Genomic DNA, 24,749 nt, shown 5'->3' with positions numbered 1-24,749 from the left:
ATGGTCATGAACATTTTCTGAGAAAAAAACCACACCCGCAGTCCGTTGGGTCAAGGTGGCACTTGTTTGTCCACAAAGGCCCTGTACCTTTAGCTGTGCCCAATCCAGATATTTAGACTCACAAGGGCTCTTTTCCTTCAAATGTGAACACCACCACCATTTCCCAGAGCTCACTGAATGTGAATCATCTTTAAATTTCTTTTTATTTAATTTTTTTTTTTTTGTATTTTTCTGAAGCTGGAAATGGGGAGAGACAGTCAGACAGACTCCCGCATGCGCCCGACCGGGATCCACCCGGCACGCCCACCAGGGGGCGACGCTCTGCCCACCAGGGGGCGATGCTCTGCCCCTCCGGGGTGTCGCTCCGTCGCGACCAGAGCCACTCTAGCGCCTGGGGCAGAGGCCAAGGAGCCATCCCCAGCGCCCAGGCCATCCTTGCTCCAATGGAGCCTCGCTGCGGGAGGGGAAGAGAGAGACAGAGAGGAAGGAGAGGGGGAGGGGTGGAGAAGCAGATGGGCGCTTCTCCTGTGTGCCCTGGCGAACCCGGGACCCCTGCACGCTAGGCCGATGCTCTACCACTGAGCCAACCGGCCAGGGCCTAAAATTTTTTTATTTATTGATTTTAGAGATAGGAGAGAGAGAGAGAATTGGGGGTGGTGGTGGAGCGGGAAGCATCAACTTGTAGTATCTGCTTTCTGTATGTGCCTTGACTAGGCAATCCTGGGGTTTCAAGCCCACAACCTCAGCCTTCCAGGTCAATGCCTTTATCCACTGCACCACCACAGGTCAAGCTGCATCATTTAAAAAAAATTTTTTCAACAACCCTACAGCTCAGAGGCTAGTATAATTTCCATTTGATAGACCCAAAGAGGTTAACTGACTCCCCACTGGAGTTGTCAAGCATGCCAGTGGCAGGGACAGAGAGGCAGGGTCCACCTCTCCCCCACCCCCGAGGACCCCAGGCCACTGATTCTCCCTCTGCAGATTTCAAGTGAAAGAAATAGCCCTCCCAGAAAACCCCTGGTGTCCTCCCTCCCTCTGTGGCTGGGGACACAGTGGCTCAAATCCTAGCTCTTCTTGTGCCTGGTTACCTTGTATTATGGCCAAGAGGATGACAATTACAAAGAAGAAGAAGGTGATGTCGAAGATGATCCGATAGATCTCATACTCGTCGCCTGCTGGGTCCTCGATCTCGTCACCGATGCCCCCTCCAGCTCGCACGCCGACATACATGTGGAACATGTAGCACTGGGGGGGGGAGAGACAGGTCACTTGTGAAGGACACTGCCCATCCTTGCATTCCATAGCCCCAGGTTCTCTCTCGGGTCCCCAGTCCTCCTTCTGGGAAGCAACAGTCTCTGCATTCTCAGTATCTGTGACTGTGATGCAGACCCTTGTCCTCAGCATGCCCTGCTCACTCCTCTGCCACACTCGGCAGAACATGAAGAATACCGCACCAGCATCTGGGATGAGGCACTCCTTTAAGATCACATTAAGGACCACAAAACTGTATTTAATTGCATTGCTCAATTTTTTTTCTTTTTTAAAGCATAACAGATATAGCAAAGAGGAAGTAAGAGCCCAGTGCATAACAAGGTGAAGTCTTAGAAATTATGCTAGAAAACCAGACTCAGTAACGCTAACCTTCCCCTTGTCTACCTTATATGAATATGATGTTGAAATGGTTTTCCACGTCAGTCTCCAGCATGAAGAGGAAAGACGGAAGGAAGAAGCCGCTCACTGTGTGAGCCTGCCACACGAGGGCCCCATGGTCAGCCCCACTGCAGTGCCCACAGCAGAAACAAAGGTCAGCAGATGCTTTGGGAGCATCTCAGCCTCAGCACTGGTCATATCATGAGCTGGACAGTTCTATGGTGTGGGTGCTGTCCAGTGCATTATAGGATATTTTGGAAGGCTCTCTGGACTCTACCCACTAGATGCTAATAGAACTCCACTCTAACAAGTGAAAATGTGGACAGATGTTGCCATGTGTCCCCTGGGGGGTAAATCATGTCAAGTTGAGAGCCACTGGCTTAAAGCATTCTATGCTTTTCCAAATTCAGGATAAGTGTACGCCCTCCAGGTTGAGTCTCCTCCTAAGCCACAATTCTCCCCTCCAAGTTCACCGTTCACTGCTCCCGAGCGCCGACTTCTACCTGACTCACGCCTCCTCCCAACAAACACTCCTTATCCGGGACCTCCACTGGTACATTCACCTTCCCTTGCAACCTCCTTTCCATTCTTATCCAACTCCTACTCACCCTTTAGGCCCTCAATTAATAATCCTTCCTCCATGAAGACCCTGAGACTGTCCCAGACACTGATTTACCCAACAATGTCACCCTCCAATTCAGGATAGACTGCTTGCCGTCTGCAGTGACCCAGGGGCGAAGGGCTGGCACAGCTTCTCTGCTGAGATGCCATACCCTGACTGTCTCCTGTCTCTGGCTGTCCCCCCCCACCCCCAGCCTCCTTGGCCTGTGCTGCTTCATGTCCCCAACTCTTCATGAACTATCGCCCCAGGACTGGGTTCTTGGACCTTTTTTCTTTTAGGACCCTCCACTGGAGACCTTCCAGTTTCTTCTTTAACCACCATTTCTGTGCCAATTACTTTAAAGAATGGCTCCTTACAAATGAAGTCTGAATTTTCTGAATGCCAGACTGGTATGTCCAGCTCATTTTTTATTTAATGTTTTTCTATATATCTCACCCTACAAGAATTGGCCAATACAACAAGACTTACTTTGGTTACTGCTGGACCATCAGTGCCTAAGACCATGGGCAGTGCATGAGAGGTACTTGCTGATCACAATGGGAGGAGTGGCTAGTAAACAGACCTCACGGCCTTAACTCACAGACTTCAGATCCTTAGATCACTTTAAAAACCAAAAGTGCAGGAGAAGAACAGACAATAAGATAACACCAAGACGCTCATAGTGTAACAGCTAAGTACTGATAGACATAGGAAAATCCAAATGCCTGCAATCAATCAGCAGAATCAACTAAAGATTATGTCACTTAGAAAAGAGGCTTGTCAGTCAGACACAACGAACAATGAGTGTCATGGGGCAGCTATGCCCCTGCCCACTACCAGCTGCTCCGAGCCGGTTGACGGCTCTCTCTTCCAGAGACAGCTGGCAAAGCTGCTGGTGCCTGAACCTGACCACACATCGGGTCTCCTGGAGACCCGAACATTCAGATTCCCTAAAACACTGATAGAATGAGTCCCTGGAAGTAACATATGAAGGCAGTCACTTAAAAAAAAATTAAACATTAATTTCTTAGAATTGCGGGTCTAAAACAGTGCTTGGAACAAATAGCAGTGGGTGGGTGTGATGCCGGTGGCCGAGGTCAGGCAGGTCCACTTTGGATCTGGGCAGACAGTAGAGAAACTGCAGAGCCGGAAAGTGTTGAGCCATTCTGTTTAATAAAGTCTCACAACAGCGGATGAGCAAACAGGCAGGGAAAACTGCTTCTCATGGCAGCAGGTGAACAAACAGAAAAAATGGCCCCTCACAGTGGCAGGCAAGCAATTCGCCCTAAAGGAAGCACCAATAGCCTCACACAGACTATACAGACATGGTGCTGCCACATGCTCACACACTAGTCAGGCAAAGCGCTTGCAGCCGGCAAACCAATGAGCAAGCCTAACACAGCTGTTTACCCTACAGAGTAGAAAAATCTTATCTTCCCTGTACATCCTTGCATACGGTTGGGATTGTTTTTAGCATACGCATTTCTTATTAACAAAAATTGGGATTTTTTTTTTCAAATCTGTCTTCATATGAATGTAGCTGTGGCCACAGGAAATGGGTATAGCATCATTTCTGCAGCTGCCTACTCTTTACTGAACGAACTAATGGGGCAACCTGCCTGGTCTTACTGTACTCTGCCTGCTTGCAATCCCCTCTTTGGGCAGAGGGCTCAACTTGGACAATCTACCTGGCCCTGGCCTAGCTCTTTTCTGGGTCCAATTCTGGCTCTCAGGTTCCCACACCAACATCCACAGTGGCCCTGAAATGTCCCGGCTCGCCAGGCCCTGCCTGGTTGATATGCATGTGATTAAGACCATCCAGCTGACTCCTCTGGCTAATTCCTCTGACTCAGACTTTTGGGTTATAATCTGGCTTTTCTCGTAGAGTTCTTCCAAAGGGAAGAGAATGTGTGGACTTGCTGCATGAATTCTTAACAAGCAGGACATTGGTCTTCTGACGCATACATCACACTCCTAGGAACTTAGTTCATGTGAGTCTGTCCTCAAGAGAATGAGTCATTCTTAAGCTCCAACGTAGAGCTGAAGAAAAAAACCATGGGATGAGGCTAAATTGCTTTTTAAAAAAATGTGTCATCTCAGATCTCCTGTCTGCCATCCTGCCTCACCTGGTCACGCCCCTGCTCCCCTTCATTCTGTGATAACTTCAGGAGTTTTGTGGAAGGGATCCCACCATATATCAATACCACACAGATGGCCATGCTGAGAAGATAGGTAAAGTCTGTGGATTTGATTATTGGGGCTCAATAACATACCATCGTACAGAGGGTAAAATGAGCACTACGCCTGCGGGATTTTTATCCCGATTTCCCCACCCATATCCTCTACTACCTGCTTCTCCCAGAACTAGCAAATGGGTGGCGGCCGGAGGCACGGAGACAGAGTGTGAACACCCACTAACATGAGGCTGCAGCTTGGCCATCAGGTTAGAAAATCGAAATCCTTTCATCCGCCTTCCTGTTCTCAGAATCAGCTTAAACCTGGATGACAAGAGCTGGAGAATGGAAAGGAGTAATTCTGAAGAACAAAAAATGTACTTTGTTCAAATAATTCGATAATAATGAAGGAGGGTGGCTGGTGCTACAGGAATCAAACACAGTTGTCAGTTCTCAGTATTTACGATCCTAGGGCTGCCCCCGACTGCCTCCTGAGCTGCTTCATCTCGGGTAATCGTTGCTCACGTTGCCCTTAGGAAACATGAGGATGACCACAAGCTTCTGGTGGGCTGGCAAAGGTTCTTATAAGATCATTGTCTTGGCAAGAAAAGAGAGAGTGAGAGAATGAACTAGAGACACTATCTGTGAGGAAGGCGAGGCAAGGAAGTGACAGGACAAGGACCTGACAGTTCACTTCCCTGGGCCAGGACTTGACTTTCTATCTCAGTGACCTGGACAGCTTTTTCCAAAAGACAGAGGTCTTGATATCTTCCCTGCAGTTTCTGGTTCCAGGGTCCAGGATGGCTTTAAGGGCTGCCCTGGTGACTCCTCTGTGCATGCAAGGTGAGCACCCCCCCTTTCAAGATAGATGGCCCCTCATCAGGGATGGATTAAGGTCAGTTGAGGCCCCAGGCGCAGAAGAAAATATTGGGCCCCTTAAAAAAAAGAGAGACAGGGAAAATAAAAATACATGTTAACCATATTTTTAAATAAATAAAAAATATTATGTACTATTAATGTTAAAATTGCACATATGAAACCAAACTTGGTGTCATTAGAAAAAAGTGTAAAGTTGGGGTTTTGTGGGGCCCTTCAGAAGTCGGGGCCCAGGGTGTGCGCCAGGTGTGCCTGCGGTTAAATCCACCTCTGCCCCTCATATATGCTGAGTCAGTCTCTCTGCTCCCCAGCTTTAATATCCTTTTGTCTGGGACTTTAGATCACTTCTCACAGTCTCCTCCTATGATGCTCCAGAGGAGCTTCAAATTCTAAACCAGGATACTGCTGGTTTAATTAGATTCCCAGGCTCAAAACACCATGATCCTAAATAACTAAGTAAACAAGTAAAGAAATGCAAATGTTGTTACTGAGTCCAGGAAGCTGCAATGACAGTGCCACCTGCTGTAAGGTTTGCAACACTGTAGGGTCAATCTTGTCTTTGGGAAAATCTGAAACGTCCCTTCAGACCCCAAGAAACAGCCTGAAACAGCAGGCAATGAAAACCCAAGATGATGTAAATACAACCAGATGTAAGAAAAACAAGCTTGGTTAGAATGCTGGACTTTACTTGATGAAAGAAAATGCAAAAGAGACCAACTCAAAGCAAAGGTTCTCTTTCGAGAACTGAATTAAAGAAATTAAACCTGCCACTTCCTACACCATGTTGCTGTCCTGCGGTTACTGGGTTTCACCAGCTCCTACTTCATGAGCACAACAGTAAGTAGTCGATAAAATTGGTTGCTTTTCATAAGAGGAGCTTCTTACTCCTCAGCAATTAAGTTTGTGGTTAATTATTGTTACAATACAAGGAAATTTGGCTTTTATAGAATTCTGATTTTTGAAAGATTTATTCAAATACATCATCTTAAATGTTACTCACTTACTAGAAATATCCTTTATCAAATGATTTGCTTAAATCCTTAAATAACCTGCACTTTAAAGGATTACAAGTAATCCATTTGAAAATTCAAACACACATATCAGTGTTGGTTACTATGCAGAAAGAATGTCATTATTTATAGTTTGATGTAATCTGTGATAAATGTTTAGCTGTATTTTTTATTAAAATAAAGCATGTCAAGAAAAAAATGGTTGGCTTTTCAAAATCTCACTGCACAGGCATTAGTAAGATGCAAAAAATAAGGGTTGTCTGACAAGACTAACTCTACCCAGCAAAGCTATCATTAAAAATTGAAAGAAAAATAAAGTGTTTCCCAGACAAAAAACAAAAATTCTAAAGGAGGTAATCACCACCAAACCAGCATTAAAAAAAATATTAAAAAAACTTTTTTAGCCTGACCAGGCGGTGGCGCAGTGGACAGAGCGTCGGACTGGGATGCAGAGGACCCAGGTTCGAGACCCCGAGGTTGCCAGCTTGAGCGTGGACTCATCTGGTTTGAGCAAAAGCCCACCAGCTTGAACCCAAGGTCGCTGGCTCCAGCAAGGGGCTGCTTGGTCTGCTGAAGGCCCACGGTCAAGGCACATATGAAAAAGCAATCAATGAACAACTAAGGTGTTGCAATGCGCAATGAAAAACTAATAATTGATGCTTCTCATCTCTCTCCCTTCCTGTCTGTCTGTCCCTGCCTATCCCTCTCTCTGACTCTCTGTCTCTGTAAAAAATAAATAAATTAAAAAAAAAAACTTTTTTAAGAAGAAAAAGACAAGGAGCATAAATCTGTATAATAAAAGGGCAATAAACAGGTACCTATCAGTAATCACTTTAAAGTAAATAGATTAAATGCTCCATTCAAAAGATAAAGGGAAGCTGAATGGATAAAAAACCATGATGCAGATGCTCACTGTCTACAAGAGACCCACCTCAGAACAAAGGCAGACACAGACTAAAAGTAAAAAGATGGGGAAAGATATTTGAAAATGAAAAAGAAAGCTGGGGTAGCAGTGACAAATTAGACTTTTAAACAAAGGTGATAGTGGGAGACAAAGAAGTACACTACATAATGATATGTATATCCAACAAGAGGATATAACCCTTGTAAACATTTATGCCCCTAATACAGCACCTAAATACAGGGGTAGCAAAAGTCGGTGTAAAGTTGTTTATGTGGAAAAGACATGCAGGTTATGATTATTATGATAGCTTTATTAACTCAAAAGAATGGTATAGTAATTTTAAATAATACAAACAAAAAATACAGTAATTAATAAAACAAGAATAAACCTGTTTTTCATACTTATAACTGTAAACCTACTTCTGCCAACCCCTGTATAAAAAGCAAATCTTGATGGCTTCAGGGGTCTCAAACTCGCGGCCCGCCGAACAATTTTGTGCGGCCCGCAGACTAATCCACGAAGTTCAAATATAGGTCTTCTTTCTCCTGGATATGTGGTCCTCATCCCTGTAGGATCCCTTGTGAACAGTTTAGACTTCCTTCTCAAAAAACTATGCAATTCTAGTGTATCTACTATATACACTGTGGCATGTGTGAGTGTGTATGCAGTCTCATCCAGTTAGGACCCTACACAATCCCGTTCAGGGGTCTGACTTCTCCCCCTCCCCCTACTAAACATAATATGTATGTTTGTCTTACCTTAAAACAGCTGCATGTTTCTCCATTATATGAATTTACCATGACTGACTCAATCAGGACTCTATTCATGATCATTTAGATGATCTCCAATTTGTGATAGCTGCTAACATCCTTGAGCATACAGAGGTGTGTTTGTGAATCAACATTTAGGTCAATTACTAGCAGTGGAACTGACAGGTGACAGCTTAAGCACCTTACAAGTTTAACAGATACTGTAAAATGTCTCTAAAATTGCCAATTTAAATTCCCAGCAAGTATTCATGAAATGCTACTTTTTTCCTTCAATTCAACAAGTCTGGGTATTAACAAACTTTAATATTTACAAACCTGACAGGTAAAAGTGGCAACTGATTGTACCTCATTTCTCTAGTTATGACAGAGGCTGAGCTCCCTTCCATACTTAGAAGCTGACTGAATTTATTTACTATGACTTGTCTAGGCATGTAATTTGCTCATGTTTCTATTGGCTCATTTCTTTGTTACTGATGTGACAAGGTCTCTGTAACTTAAGGACACCAGCCCTCTGTTACAGTGCTGAAGATATTCTTCCTAGTTTGTCATTTGTCTAAGATGTTGCTTACAGTTGTTCCTTCTGAAAGGAAATTTTTACGCTCTCGTGGATCCTACGGTTTTACGTAATACTCAGAAAGACCTTTCCCCACTTAAAAATTATTACTATTATTATTTCAAAGGTCAAATCCTGTTCTAGCTTTTATTGTTTCCTTTTATTGCATTGAAGTATTTGTTCCATTCAGAATTTATTTTCATTTAAAGAATGAGGTTGATCCATTTTTATCTATTTTCCCCTAAATGGTATTTCCATGGTACCAATGATACCATTTATTGAGCTAGTTTTCATTTCATGATTTCAAAAGCTACCTTTATCATATTTTAAATCTCCATGTGTATCTGGGTCTATTTCTAGACTTTATTTTGTTCCACTGATTTGTCACTCTGTGGTTCAAAAACTGTCTTAATTATCAGTCTTTATAATATTAGTTCTCTCATTACTCTCTTGGAATGTCTATTTTTTTCTAGAGTAATTTTGGCATAATTGTGTCAGTCTCTGGGACTTATACCACCAACCCCACTTACATGAGCATCTCACTGCGGGCTCAGTGAAGGAGAAGGAGGCATCTTTTCCTACCTGAAGGTGTGTTCCACCTAACTCCCCTTCCTGACCTAAGATCTCACCTGTGGTCAGTGACCTTCCAACGTTGGGGGCAGGTCAGAGAACAGTGATGGAACGTGACAGCTGGAACATCTGCTGGTTTTAGACATGACGAGGAAGGTAACTGAAGCCAGATACTCAATATAAAAACAAAACTAACAGTTCTACTAAGGCTTATATTTTTGGACTTCATTAACTTCAGTTAAAGTCATTAAGGGGAACAGATAACTGAGGCTTCAGAATGTTCCCCAGGGAAGTCACTCCACCTACTGTCCTGGAGCAGACGAACACCAGGCTTACACAGCCCTCCCTCAGACTCACGAATCACCAGGGCGGGAGGCAGGTGTGCAGCACCAGCGGAATCGGTCCTTTACGTTTCTCACAAAGTGACAGCTGTCAGTTCTTTCAAGACCTGCATAACCTTGTACTGTGTGCCTACTTTGTACTCTGCACTGCTAAAGAATACCTACACGAATTACTCAAGACTGAGGAGAGGAGGCATTCTTTTTGTTCATACGAGACCTCAAAGTATGAACTTACCGTGAGCATATCGTCACATTTCATATCTGGTGTATCGCCATCTTCACTTTTATTGTAGAATTTTCGGAAAAAATTGAACGCCACCACAGTGTATAGGTATACAACAACAGCTAATAAACCAACGGTTAATACAAGCTGGAAAGTAATGTGACATTGAACATGTATTAGAAACATGAGACACGCGGCATCTCCGTAGGCAGGGACAGCTCAGCACAAACCTGGACTCGGTCTGGACTCTTCCTGCCACACAGGGGGAACCTGTTTTCATATTATCTTTATCAAGTTGTCAAACTATTGTTCGTAAAACTTGACTACTTAGTTGGCTAATAAATGCCTACAATAGCTAGAATAGAAACTAATTTAATTTCAAATCCAAATAAATACTTATAATAAGCAAGTTAAAATGGTCATTTTTCATCATCTAAATACTTGACAGTAGATACTACACTAAGTTCTTCCTTTTTATAAGGTTTATTCCTTCAAATAATTTGCATTCCTAATTAACACTATCTCATTTATAATGACAGATTGTAAATCATTTTTTATTTCAATCACATCTCAAAACCAAACAGAAATGTGTACTGCCTCTATCATCTAGAAATACACATTTTAAAAATAGTGTGTAATATAAATATTTTAAAAATAAAACTGAAAAGTCTTGCTTTGTTAACATAAGGCAGAGATCAAAGTGAAAGGCACTGACAGCTGGTACCCAACACTATTCTGAAGGCCAGTATCTTCGCTGTGTAACTAGATGCCACAGTTTAAAAGGTCTTCTTTCAATTCTATATCATCTTTCTTTAATGCCAAACTATACTTTTATAGAATATGTGTATGTTAAATACACAACTTTCACCAAGTCGATGACAATATATTTATGGTAAACTGAAATTCTAAACAAAGTGAAATGCTTTACTTTTTACGTTCTCTTCCTCAGATAACAACACATTCCTACATTTTTACTATGGTGGCATATATTAAGTCCTTTAAAAAGTCACTTCATAGTTGTCTGGATAAAACATGTGATCTCAATAGAGGGCTTAATTCATGTCTATACATTAAGTACAAAGTCACTGGAAATTTCTGCATGTTTACCAATAAGGGCTATTAAGTGTTTTAGATTTCTGCAAATGAAAAATTGGTACTTCAAAGAGTAAAACCACAATCATGCAAAAGTTTAGAAATTAGTTTTAAGGAGTGCCAGACCTTTTGGGTGAAATATAGTACAGATTCAGCAACTCCAGTTCTTGAAATATGTTGGGGGCTCAAAACCAATTTAATGACTGGTGAATCAGCGTCGTGCATCTTTATCACTGGAATGTCACATTCAGATTCAGAAACTAAAGTGACAAATATAAGATCAGTGTGCTGAAATTTAGAAAACTAGAGATCCTGCTAATGTGAATTTACTGGGGATACAGCTCAATATTTTTTGAGGAGCACTGATTTAAAAGTATACTGGATTATAAGATTCTGGAAAAGAAGAACTCAGCTGACCTAAATAACTAACATAGAATGTGTCACCACCCAGTGCATGCTTACAAAATAAGTTTGTTAAAAATAAACAAAACTTGGGTTTCGTTAGAACTTAAGTTAATTTTCTGGAACTCAGCCAGTCTTCTTCCAAATAGTATGACCGTGTCAATTTCAGACATAACTGTTCTTTTTGTTCCATTTAAAAGTGGAAAAAAGATCATATGAATATCCAGTTTAAAAATATTACATTAAATTAGGAATACAGCACCTCATGTTTCCCTACCATCACAAAAGGAACAAAAACCTGACTAGGAACAAAATAACGAGTCTCTCAAGTGCTTAGGGTGTTCAGGGCCGGAGCTAAGACCTCCACATTTACAGTTTTATTTAATTTTCACAGACATCCAAGAGGTGGGACTCTTACTGTATTCGTTTTATAAAATAAGGGAATTGAGATGGACAAATGTCAAATAATTTATCCAACGTCACACAGCGAATCAGTCACCAAGACCTGAATGCCAATTCAGGTGATTCTCAAACCACTAACACTCGTGGTTTGTAAGAGGAACACTGTAGAGACTCTGCTCAAAAAAAAATAAAAAATAAAGAAAAATCTTTAAAACCGTACATTATCTTTTGAGGTCTGGTTTTATTTTTGTTGGCATACTTGTTGCTTTAGCTTTTGCAGGAGAAAAAGAGAAATTCTTACCTGTTTACCATTATGAGTAACTGAAGACAAGATGGTTCTCAGTGTCTTGAACCCCATAGCAATGTCGAGAAGATGAGCAGCAAAAAAAAAGTTGTTATAGTGTCCAAGAACGGACATAGTCATGTACCAGGCAAGGTAGAGAAAGGACTGTTAAGGCAAAACGGGCACAAGGACATCAGAAAACAGAACCCGTGACTGTTACCAAAGCTACTCTCATTTTGTTCAATCATAATCACTCCTTCCACTTCATCTTCTTAGACTATAAATTTATACAACTCTGTTTTTATAACCAGGCCCTTTTGTACTCAGGGAGCTGCTTCCCTATTCAAGAAGAAATCAGCTGCAGAAAACAGGTGGCAGTTCTAAGGCGTGCACGTCTGATCTGAGAGGTCGGAGAGTTCTGTAGGATCTCCTCTCCGTCGTCGGGCGCATGGCGGGGTGGGGTGGGGCAGAGGCAGGAGGACTGGCAGTGTCACCAGTTGGTAGAAGAAAACTCACGTTCACTATAAAAGTCAATGCTAAAATTAAAGTGAGAGTTAATAAACGAGCTGTGCCCGGGCACCCAAGAGGCGGTCATGAGAGGATGGCTGACCTCCGACAGCAAACATTCTTCATGGGCTGACATCCGTCTCAGCCAACTCTCACGATTCTCTCCAGTGACTCCCCACAGCCAGCAAACAGGGGCAAGTAATTTATAGTAACAATTATTGAAACTGAAGATTCAAAGAATCAAATTGTGACTCTACTGAGCAAGCAGGATAGCACATTGGGACTAGCTGTCGGCAGCTTTCAGTAACACGTGCCCTTTTTACTGCACTTGGGCCCTTGTCTATTTCACAGGCTCTGAGGCTCTTTGATAAATGAAGGAGGAACACAATAATTTAATTATTTAATTTGGGAGAAACTAAAATTTATCGCGAGGCTTAAAATTTTTTTTTATGTTTTTAGACTCTTCTTTTTAACATCTATAAAACATTAAAGTGTGCCATCACCCAACTGAAACCTAAATAAAAATGCACATAAATTTGCATCTCAGTGTTTTTCTTGTGTAAATACTGTTTTAATCTCTCAGCTACTGAATGAAATAGAATGAGAAATGGGCTGATGGATCACATATTTCTGTGATCTTTCCCAGCTATGGCCTGTACTAAATTAATTGGTTTCAAATAACTTTAATAGGTGACATCTTCCCATCTGTGGAAGCCCAGCACCTCAGGGGTCAGAGGACAGGGGCTGCATGGTAACAAGGCAGACTTACGTTGTCAGTGAAAACGACTCCTAGTTTCCACATCTGATACTTCACGTCGATGGAGTTCAGTCTGGAACGACAAAGAAGAGGAGTCTGTGGGCACGCACATCAAGCAGACACCGCACTGACTTGCCATGCAAGAGACTGGGCCATCCCAGGGTGTTAGTTCCACCCCAGGTGCCAGGGGAAGAGCCAGCCCTCTCCAGTCCCTGTGTTCCTAGAGTGCTGTGATGCTCTGCTAAGAAGACTCTTGGAAAACAAACAAAATGCAATGGCACCACCTTCATCTTCTGTTATTTAAGAAAAGTCTTTCCTTTTTCACCTTTTATTTTAGCATATTAAATACAAGGTCATCTCATATTGTATGTGATAATTATTCCTAGAAACTCTTCATCCAAAGTTTCCTCACTAATTTGTATTATACATTTGTAACTACATTCCAACAGAATAATTTTTAGTTCAGTTAATAAAAACTTGCATAAACATCCACAGATACTTTACGACCATACTGATTTTTGCCAGTGAAAGGAGTTTTCTTTTTGGTTTTGTTTCCTTTAGTTTCCAGAAACCTCACCTTCTCTATGCAAGACGGCACTGGCGTTTCCCTGGTCCCCAGCGCACTCTGCAGACCCTCCCATTACAACATCCCTGCAGTTTCCTAGCTGCAGGGTGTGTGCATGCGTGCGTGCGTGCGTGTGTGTGTGTGTGTGTGTGTGTGTTTCTGTTTCATTAATCTCTGAGCTCCCTGTTGCCAAGCATGTCATCTTACCACTGAACATCTCAATAAACATATGAAAAGAATAAATCTTTTTTATTTTTTTGACAAAGAGAGAGAGTCAGAGAGAGGGACAGATAGGGACAGACAGACAGGAAGGGAGAGAGATGAGAAGCATCAACTCTTTGTTGCAACTCCTTAGTTGTTCATTGATTGCTTTCTTATATGTGCCTTGACTGGGGGGCTACAGCAGAGCGAGTGACCCCTTGTTCAAGCCAGTGACCTTGGGCTCAGGTCAGCAACCTTGGGCTTCAAGCCAGTGACATTGGGGTCAAGCCAGCGACCATGGGGTCATGTCTATGATCCCATGCTCAAGCCAGCAACCTCACGCTCAAGCTGGTGAGCCCCAGGCTCAAGCCGGATGAGCCCACTCTCAAGCCGGCAACCTCAGGGTTTCAAACCTGGGTCTCTGCGCCCCAGTCTGATGATCTATTCACTGTACCATTGCCTGGTCAGGCTGAAATGAATAAACCTTAACGAAATATTCATGATATTTGCATGTTAACATTTGCATTAATTAAAACATACTTTTTTAATTTCTCATTTTTTAGAACTTGCCACTATATTATGGACTAGAAATTATGATAACTTTGCTGGTCTTTCCAGTATTCCAGGTAATTAATATGATAGATGATATAATTAACTATGAAATATTATTAGTATTATTTTCTAAAGAGCTTCTCTAGACTTACTGTTTTAGTCTTTAATTGCTTCTTTAGTCATTTATTTTAATTAGGCCAATCTTAAATTATAAGTGCTAGAATAAGCAGTCGCTGATCAAAACTGACTTCTTGGGAGACTTTTCCCCCAATAGTTAGGTTTAATTTACCTTAGCCTAGGATGTTTCATCTTAAGAAAGGTAAGTTGTTCTTCCATTATAATTAATTTTATTATTAAAGAACATTTTTTAAAGTTCCATGAATATTTAAAATAAGTTTCAATATAAGAATATTTTTTTCTGGCAGGTTTGCTCAGTGGTTATAGCATTGGTCTGGCATAGGGATGTCCCAGGTTCGATTCCCGGTCAGGGCACACATGAGAAATGACCATCTGCTTCTCTTCCCCTCTCTCTTCTCCTTCTCCACCTCTTCCCCTCCTGTAGCCAGTGGCTCAGTTGGTTTCAGTACGGCCCTAGGCACTGAGAATAGCTTGGTTGGTCTAAGTGCATTAGCCTCAGGTGCTAAAAACAGCTTTGTTCATTCAAGCATCAGCCCTAGAGAGGGGTTGCCAGGTGGATCCTGGTCAGGGCACATGCAGGTGTCTGTCTCTCTATCTCCCCTCCTCTAACGTAAAAGAAATCTTAAATGAAAAAGGAAGAGATGGTAAGAAATGGACAGTAGGGCAGTGAATGGAAAGCATGAGGCTTCCCCATGAACACAACCTGAAACAAAATGAGGCTTTACCAGGACTCAGAATTTCCTGTTGGAGCTTTTTGCTTTTATTTAAAAATCAATTCTTTCCCTCCTTTCCTCCCTCCCTCCCTCCTTTCCTTTTTGTGAGAGGAGGAAAGATAGTGAGGCACACTCTCACACACACCCCAACTGGGATCCACCTGGCAACCCCATCTGGGGCTGATGCTCAAGTACCGAGCTATTTTTAGTGTCAAAGTCTGATATGCAGCCCTGGAGCCCTTCTCAGCAACCAGGACCATATTTGAACCAATCAAGCCACTGACTGTGAGAGGGAAAAAGGGAAAGGAGAGGGAGAGGTGGAGGAGAAGAAGCAGATGGTCACTTCTCCTGTGTGCCCTAACTGGAAATTGAACCCAGGACATCCACACGCCTGGTCAACACTCTATCCACTGAGCCACTGGCCAGGGCCTTAAAAATTATTCTTATGATTAGTAATTTTCCATCCCTTTCACACATTAGGGTAACAAGTTTGCTATCAACATCACTAATACCCTCTCTGTGGCAAATGGGGATGCCATGATGGTAGGTGGTGACAGTGAGGCTGTCTGGGTGGCATGTGGCTGATCTGAGACAATCAGGGCAGGGTAGTCCCTGGGCAAATGCGCTGGTTCAGGGAGCAGCTAGAAGCCAGAAGCTGAGGAATTCTGCTAAATGGTTTTAGATATGATCTCCCTCTTTTACCCCATGAAGACACAAATAAAGCACACCCACTTTCTGACTGCTGGCAGCCATTCTATCCCCAGGAGGAGAGCTGTCCACTTATTTAAGTATGTATACATCAAGCCCTATATATTTGACCGATAGATGAATGTATGCACAAATAGATACATGAATCTTCCCGTACCCAATTCTTCATATTAAGATCACACTCATATATGGAAACCAGATAATCTTTTAAAACTTGATCTTTCCAAGCATCCTTATAAAAGAACAGTGCATGTAAAAATTTTCCTGGTAATGAACATCATTTACTAGATCTTCATGCTTCCAATATTATCATCCATATTTAAAGGTATTAATAAATGCCACATTAATTTCCTGGGTCTGTGCTAGGAGTCAAATTTGAAAACACTTTCTATGTAAAACAGTGAAAAATTCCACTAATTTAAAACTATTCATAGTAAAAAAATATAGTCTAAGCATTCCTCTGATGTTTTTTCAACCTTCTTTTCTAGACTCGCAAATACGTCCATGGAACATACATAATGCAGTAAAATTATTTAAGTCCACATTGCTTACAAGGGATCCATATGTTAGTAGGAAACTCCTACTAACACATGCCCCAGTCCTTGTTTTCAATGAGATTCTAGCACAGGGGTTTAGCTCCTGAGGACTGTCACCTGTTTAATTTAATTTACAGTGACATAGTCTTTAAGTACCACATTTGTTTTCTTAAAGTAAACAAGAAATATTTTGGATTTAAATTCAATTGCCGTCAGATATTTGTTTATCTACTTTTTAACAGGGTGCACATTATTTTAAAGACCCAAGTAGCTCTAACAAGTTTTCAGATAAATAAAAAAAATATATGACCAATGAAACAGGTCAGCCAAAACACTTTTTAAATACTAGCTAAAATAGTTATCTAAGACAAAATAATACTGCTTAAATTGCTACCTTTTCATCAAAATAATCACATCCCTAATTGACTGAGACCATAAATATGTTTTTAAGGGAAGATAACGATTATGATTCTTCTAAAATCATTAAGTGGTTACAATAAGAAATTATATTTTAAAAAGCATGTATGCTTTATATTGAATATTTATTACTGTAGCTTAAAATTGTTATACACACACACATACGCACGTAGTATGAGTGCATGTAAATCAATCAACTGGTTTACATTCTTCGGTATATCATATACATTATTATTTTATGCAAGCAACATATTAAAAGTACCTAAACTTAAAGTAAACTTTCCAAATAATAACACAGTAGTGTAGAATTTCTGACATACAACATTTTTGCTATTTAAATAAAAGACAATAATTATGGTTAAATAAAATTAACTCTGAACATTTCTATTAAAAAGGCTACAGAGTTCTTTTTTTCAAAACTTAAGAAAATTAACTTGTTTCCAAACAAGAAGTATCGGAAGACATAGTCGTATATTGCAGGTTTGCATACGTTTTACTTTGACTTAGGTGGCATTTAAGAATAGAAAAGGCATATCAAATTATGAACAATTTTGGGGGGGGGTTATGTAAATAATGAAAAAGGCACCTTCAAAAATTAATAGAAAAAATTCAATCATTCATAGCTCAAAATAGCCAGAGGTATAAAAGGAGACTTCACATATGCTTTGTGTTCCTGTCGTCTCTCTACTCCTCTACACTTAAAGCAAGGAAACCAAGGTCCTGCAACTTCAGACTGTAGTCACGTTTTCTCCTTTCAACTGGGGACAGAGCAGAGGTGACACTCACACGGCCGATAGGGAGCTGTCTTTCTTTGGCTTCTTCTTCTCCCGGGCATCACTGAAGTCCAGAGCAGCTTTGTCCATGCCAAGTAACTCACTGATTCTGTCCCGGCCATAAAACTCTCCATATTTATCCATAACCTTGGACACAGAAAGAAAAAAAAAAAGGCCTCAACTATTAAGTAACCTCACATCATCTAAGTTTGTGCATACAACATCTAATTATTTTTATAGTTATGATATATTTGTCTTATTTTGAAGTTTACTTAAAAATCTAGTTTATGTCTGTGGACCTTGAGAAAGAAAATACCTAATATGAAGGGCTCCCAGTGGTCTAACTGAGCTCAAATTTTAAAAAACGGTCTAGCAGCCATTTCTGTACAGGGGCCTCTCATGCCAACTGTCCTTCAGGGAGAAGTCTGCACTGAACTGCCTGCCTGAACTGTGTTCCTGCTACCTGAGCCAGCCCCTTATAAAGCAGTTGCTGGAATTCTATTTCAACGAATTGGACTGACTTTCCCACTCAATCAGAGCTCTGCAGCTATAAACCAAATCAGTATCTTTACTGACCAATCAGAGATTGCTCCATCTGACCAACCAATCAGGACACTACTTTTTGGACCAATAAAACTGCAAGGATTTGGAGTCCTCATTTACATGAGGTCAAGCCAGTCTGAGACCAGAGGCAGGGTCTGAAGACATCTCACCAGAGCTGAGTGGAGCAGGGTAGAACAGACCAGAGCAAGGCAGAGCTCTCTAGCAGGAGAGGGGCTTCAGCCCAGAGCCACACCTAGGTTGCTTCATAACTGAGCTGTAACACGACTGAGCATTTCTATAGCCATGCTGTATCACAACTGAGCTGTTTGCACTGAATAAAGTTTACTGATTACTCTAACAGAAACTGGAGATTCCTGTAGGCAATCAACTGGCACCAATGACCACCTGTTGACATGGCTCATCTCCTATGATCACACTGCTTCAGGTCTAAGCAAACTTACAACATTGTAAATACAACCTATCTGAGTAACAGGGTTTCTAATTCAAGAGAGGAAAGCATATGGAAGGAAGATGGTGGGCTGCAGTAAATGGGTAAAGAAGTGGGAGGGAATGGAACAAAAGAAACATCTACCAAATTCATACTTTGTGCCAGGAATTATGCTAAAAATTTTGACATGCTTTCCCTCATGTGACTATCATAATATGTAAGTTTTGAGTTCCTAGCATTTTGTTCTATGGATAAAAAAATGTATTTTATAAAACGTAACATGCTCAGAGATGCTAAGCATGGGACGACATGGAGTCCAGAAGCACCATGCAGAGTCAGACCTCCAGCCGTCACCTTCTACACAGACCACTGCACACCACTGGGCTGGCCGTCACAGTAATGGTACCCTCTCCATACTATCCTGACTCCAGCAAATCTCCAATAATACCTGGACATGGAAGCGTGTCACCGTCCTCTGGTCCTCAGTTTAATTCTTATCTAGTATACATTCTGTATGTGTCCCTAAAATCACTTCTTAGCAGCCCCCCTTGGCTCCCTGCCCCCTGTCCCTGTGTCACGTTTGCCTGGGTTTGCACATGTACTGTTTTCAGATTAGTTCTTAGAAGTCCGAAACAGTGAAAATGGGAAGAAACAGGGAAAGTCATATGACAAAAAGCAGGAGGAGAGAGAATTGGTAGCAAAATGGGACAAGAAAGAGGAGCAGGAATACAAAGAAGAAGGGAAAGGGGGAGAGTTAAAGAATGAAAAAAAATACACAGATAGAAAGACAAAATTAGCAGAAATAAAAAATGGCCTTTTCTGGGTGTGCATAATTAGGTTAAAAAAACATAAAAGAATAATGGTAGTTAAAAAGCCTATGACCATAGTTAAAAAGCCTATGACCACAGATTATTTAGGTTAAGGAAAACTATTTGTTTTGAATTATTCTCATGGCACTAAGAGTAGTCAGACTAATCTAAGGAGGTTCTCTGTGGGCCGTATTCTCTCCACATTGCCTGGAGAACATGCTGGGTACTAAAGCAGGAGGCCCATGAACAGTCTGAGCTGCAATTACAGTTTATCTATTTATTTCACTCTAAATATACGGGGGTGGGCAAAAGGAGGTTTACAGTTGTATGTGAAACAGAGTTTATTCTTGTATTATTATTTATTATTGTCCTTTTTCCACATGCACAACTGTAAACCTACTTTTGCCCTACCCTGTATAATATCATTCAGAGAAACTCTTGCTTAATAATGCAGAAGCTTCTTCAATATTCTGTTAACTAATGAAAGTAAAATATTCAAATTACCTATTTAAAATTATTTTAAAATTATTCTTTCAAAGCTTTTGCCTAAGCAGTTGTTCAGTGTTACCCAAAATGCCAGGTCATGAGGAGATAAAATCTTGCACCAAAAAAATCAACAGAGATGCTGCTTCTTTCGAATAGAAAATCTTGTTACTAAAATAAAAAGTCGCCTGACCTGTGGTGGCGCAGTGGATCAAGCACTGACCTGGAATGCTGAGGTCGCCAGTTCAAAACCCTGGGCTTGCCCAGTCAAGGCACATATGGGAGTTGATGCTTCCTGCTCCTCCCCCCTTCTCTCTCTCTCTCTCTCTCTCTCTCTCTCCCCCCTCTAAAATGAAAAAAAAAAAGTCAACATGCTCAATGATGTACTTGATTGAAACTCCTGGTGGAAGCTTCACAGCTGCCCTCAGGTTGGCTGCAAGACGTTTGTGCTGCCTGTCACCAGCCACCATGTGAGCATCACGGACCTGGGGAACCAAAGGGGAAACCACCACTTCCTCCCCCCAGTACCCGTGGCCACCCTGCCAGACTGCATGATGGAGTTTCAGCTCATCACGGAGCAGGGGTGATGGAGCCAGTCAGGCCATTGAGGGGCCAAGGGGCTAGAAAATGAGGGTAATATTTTACTGTGTAGGTTCTGGTGCATGCACTGGTTCATTAAGAGCATGATCAGCATTAAAATCCTGTGCAGTAGGTAGACCAGAGGTTGTCCACGACTTTCCCACTCAGAGCTTCATGACACAGTCCACAGCTGAGCTCTGTCTCAGTGTTTTCTCTACCACCCTCTGATGCAATCTGCATCAGAAGAATAAAAACTCACAAAAATAAGATCTTTAAAGTTTAAAATGCAGTTCTCTGTTGCCAAGCAACAACTTTGCCTGCCCTGTGATTCATCAGTTGTCTTAACTGAGATTGCCTTCAGCAATCTCAGCAGACATTCCTACCAGGTCTTGTTAATATGTGTGCGCCATTAAACATTTTAATGAAGAAGATCATGAGCATATTTATTAACAAGTTGACTTCTTTTTTAGACATTCCTACCAGGTCTTGTGTGTGGAATCGCCTAAGTCAGAGCACAGGTGGATGGAGCAAAGCTTATTTATTCTGTAGCTGCTGAAATTCACATTCAATTCTACTACCCTTTGAAATGTCATTAACAGGCAGAGAAGGCACACCCCAGGATCGCATTCAACATATAAGCCATATCAATTCAAATCTAAATTGCACTTTGGGGAAAAAAATAATGAATTTATTCCTTCTAAGAAGTATTACCTTTCTTTTAACAAATTTGTCCCAGTAGTTGTTGGGAAATGACCTAAAAAATATAAAAGCATAGAAATAAAAGTATCATTTAAAAAAAATGATATATAACAACAGTGTTTGGAATATACAAAATACTTAAAATAATATGTAAGCATTTTTTCATTTATGAAAATTAGAATGACTGTTTCTCATCTTAGCCTACAATTTTTCTACATCATGGGTACATCACATATTATTTTAAATATTAATATATAAATAGAGGGGTAGGCAGAAGCAGGTTTGTGGTTTTAATACAAATAAATAATACAATAACCAATAAATAATATAAGAATAAATCCTGTTTCGTGTACTCACAGTTGTAAACCTACTTTTGCCCATATGACTCACAAAAGCGCTCTGGGCAAACATTTTAATGGAGAAGATCGTGAGCATATTTATTAACAAGTTGACTTCTTTTTTAGTTACTTACCACATGTCAATATACAGATTGCTTTGCCAAGTGTCTTTAAAGCATCTAAAAATCTTTCATTGTTTTTTCCTACAAAGTGAAAAATCTCACATGCACCAGTTATCCTCAAGAAAACCTGTACCATGGAACCAAAGTACGAGCGAGCACTCTGACTAATGGAGCTCATCGAGAGGCACAGACAGCTGGATTTAGTATTAACAGCTAGAGTTGCTAGACAAAACACGAGCATTTAGAACCAACATGCACTGCACTGTCCACAAACTATACTTAAGGGATATTTCAAAATGAATATGAAGAAATAAAATATCCTCTAATTTTTGTGCACAGTGTAATTATCCCCATTTCAAAACCCAAAACCTATTAGAAATAACTTTTTTAAAATCAACAAAACTAATCACAATAAAAAGATGGCATTTCCCTCTTGAGTACTATAAACTCCTCTACAGGTACTGCACCACTAACACTTTCAATGGTGGAAAATTATACTTTGTGCTGGATTTATACCAGGCACAGGACCCAGGAGCCTGCACCTTGATCTTACAAGGCCACATAATTAGTGCATTGAAAAAGTATGTTTCCTGTCATCTATTTTACACATTATAATGCTCAGCTAGTTTCATGCCAGGCTGCTTGATGGCATCAACTGACAGTATGCAATGTAGATACATTAAAGTGTGAAATTTGGCCCTGGCTGGTTTGCTCAGTGGTGGAGCATCGGTCTGGTGTATGGATGTCCTGGGTTCAATTCCTGGTCAGGGCACACAGGAGAAGTGCCCATCTGCTTCTCCACCCCTCTCCCTTCTTTTTCTCTCTTTCTCTCTTCTCCTCCTGCAGCCATGGCTCAATTGGTTCAAGTGCATTGGTCCCAGCTATTGAGAATAGCTCCATGGAGCCTCTGCTTCAAGTGCTAAAAATAGCTCCATTGTAAGCATGGCCTCAGAGAGGCAGGGCATCAACCCCAGACAGGAGTTACCAGGTGGATCCTGGTCGGGGCACATGCAGGAGTCTATGTCCCCTCCTCTCACTTGGAAAAAAAAGAAGAAAAAAGTATGAAATTCAGTTTCTTTGCCTTTAATGCTACAACTCCCACCTTAATGAACAGTTTTGCTTCTTCTGTGCTCCCGGATGAGAGCGCTCTGTACTGCAGGTCTCACTCTAGCGACGCCCTTCTCTGAACATAAAGTAGTGGGGGCAAAGTTCCACCAGGGCCATGAGCGGGACTCAAAGCCTCTTCTGATCAAGAAATTTTCAACACAGATGGCAATAACTGATGGCCTCCATCAGGAGGTTGAGGGTGCTTAGCCTTTAGATTTCTTGGCTGAATCTTCAGCCATTATTCACCTCTGCTAAACCTCTGACAGAGCTGCAGGAGACCCTAGCAAAGTATTTCATGTTTTAAATTCTTTGAGTATTGAAAGGTCTCATCTATTCTTTACTCACTGCGTGTTGATTACGAGTCGATCCCACTGGCCTTTAATATCATCTTCTGAAGGCTGTTCTGTAATATAAAGCCCATCGAATTCCAATTTTCGAGCTACTTCCTTTTCACGCTTAAAAATAACCAGCGGGACCTACAAGTAAACATGTTAAATTAGTGTAGATTTACTGGCGTCTCCTGTGGTCACTATTGCTACAAAGCAATGTTTGGAAGGAAGTATTTCCCATGTTACTTCTAGGAAGGTAAAGATTGAATGGAAATGCATCAGCTATATTGAGGCAGAAAGAAGCATCTAGAAGTTTGGGGGAAACAAGAGACAGAATAGATATTATATATACACATCTGTTTTTAAACACAGAGTTCATAGATAATTTATACTAATGAAGTCACTTTTAAATATTAAAGAGGTTTTGGCCACTGGAGTCCACTGGGTTTGGCCTCTGTGTTCCCTAGGTGTGGTCTGTCCGCAGGCCCACCACCCCCTCAGCTGTTGCTGCCTAGGGCGTTATTAGGGAATGGGCTTCCAGTGCCTGCCCACTGGGGCTGTTGTTGTGGTTTCTGCCTCCTTCACGGTAGTGGCTGTGGACACGTGCTCAGGTGTACAAGCCTTGGTGGCCTTGGCCTTCGCCCCGCCCTCGTGGGTGGCGTTATGCTCGGCCCTGAGGGCAGTGGCGAGCACCTTTACTCAGCTGCGGGTCTCCGCCTGATTCCGGGCTTTCGCCCCGCCCTTGCAGGAGGAGCCCACTGGTGGGACTGGCTGCAAGCCTTGGCTCCACAGGCCAGCTGGAACTGCGTGCCCACGCTCAGTAGTGGGACTCCGCCTGTTCTGGGCTTTTGGCTCCACCCCTGCAGGAGGAGCTGGTTCCCAAGTCAGGCCTCAATCCTCGGTTCTGCTGCCTGCAGCTGGGCTTGACCACTTTTGCACGTTCCCTCATCCCCAGCCGGGCAAGACTGAGCTCACACCTGGGCCTCAGTGGTGGCCAGCCAGCTGCCCTTGCTGACAGAACCATGCTTCTGCCTCTGCCAGCCCTGGGTGTGTGTGTGGGGGGGTCCTCAGCCATGTGGGTGGGGGCACTCAGACCCTAAGACTCACTACTGTAGTCCCGAAAACCTAAACAGACGGATTACAACAAATGAGATTGAAACAGTTATCAAAAACCTCCCAAAAAAGAAAAGTCCTGGGCCTGATGGCTTCACAAGTGAATTCTAACAAATATTCAAAGAAGAATTAACTCCTATCCTTCTCATACTATTTCAAAAAATTCAAGAGGAAGGAAGACTTCCAAGCTCCTTTTATGAGGCGAGTATAATTCTGATTCCAAAACCAGGCAAAGACAGCACAAAGAAAGAAAATTATAGGCCAATATCCCTGATGAATTTAGATGCTAAAATCCTCAACGAAATATTAGCAAACCGGATCCAGCAATATATGAAAAATATCATACACCATGATCAAGTGGGATTTATTCTTGGGAGGCAAGGCTGGTACAATATTCACAAATCAATCAATGTGATTCATTACATAAACAAAAGGAGAAAACCCACATGATAATTTCT

General features: G+C 41.7%; 1 protein-coding gene across 2 annotated transcripts in view; it reads right to left on the bottom strand.

Moving 5' to 3' along the window:
* The window catches only part of LOC136404475 (ryanodine receptor 2-like), a 650,806-nt gene that overhangs the window by 4,955 nt on the left and 621,102 nt on the right, over positions 1–24,749 (bottom strand). For both annotated transcript variants that reach the window (XM_066383777.1, XM_066383773.1), the window contains 7 exons: positions 23,195–23,325; positions 21,295–21,337; positions 17,735–17,868; positions 13,131–13,191; positions 11,873–12,019; positions 9,688–9,822; positions 1,092–1,248 (listed from right to left, as the gene is read on the bottom strand). In XM_066383777.1, coding sequence (XP_066239874.1) covers positions 1,092–1,248; positions 9,688–9,822; positions 11,873–12,019; positions 13,131–13,191; positions 17,735–17,868; positions 21,295–21,337; positions 23,195–23,325 — 808 coding nt within the window. The remainder of the gene's footprint in view (positions 1–1,091; positions 1,249–9,687; positions 9,823–11,872; positions 12,020–13,130; positions 13,192–17,734; positions 17,869–21,294; positions 21,338–23,194; positions 23,326–24,749) is intronic.

The sequence above is a fragment of the Saccopteryx leptura genome, chromosome 1 (genome assembly GCF_036850995.1).
Source record: "Saccopteryx leptura isolate mSacLep1 chromosome 1, mSacLep1_pri_phased_curated, whole genome shotgun sequence".
In the NCBI taxonomy this organism is placed as follows: domain Eukaryota; kingdom Metazoa; phylum Chordata; class Mammalia; order Chiroptera; family Emballonuridae; genus Saccopteryx; species Saccopteryx leptura.
Note: the sequence above shows the minus strand (reverse complement) of the source record. Positions and strands in the feature narration are given on the sequence as shown.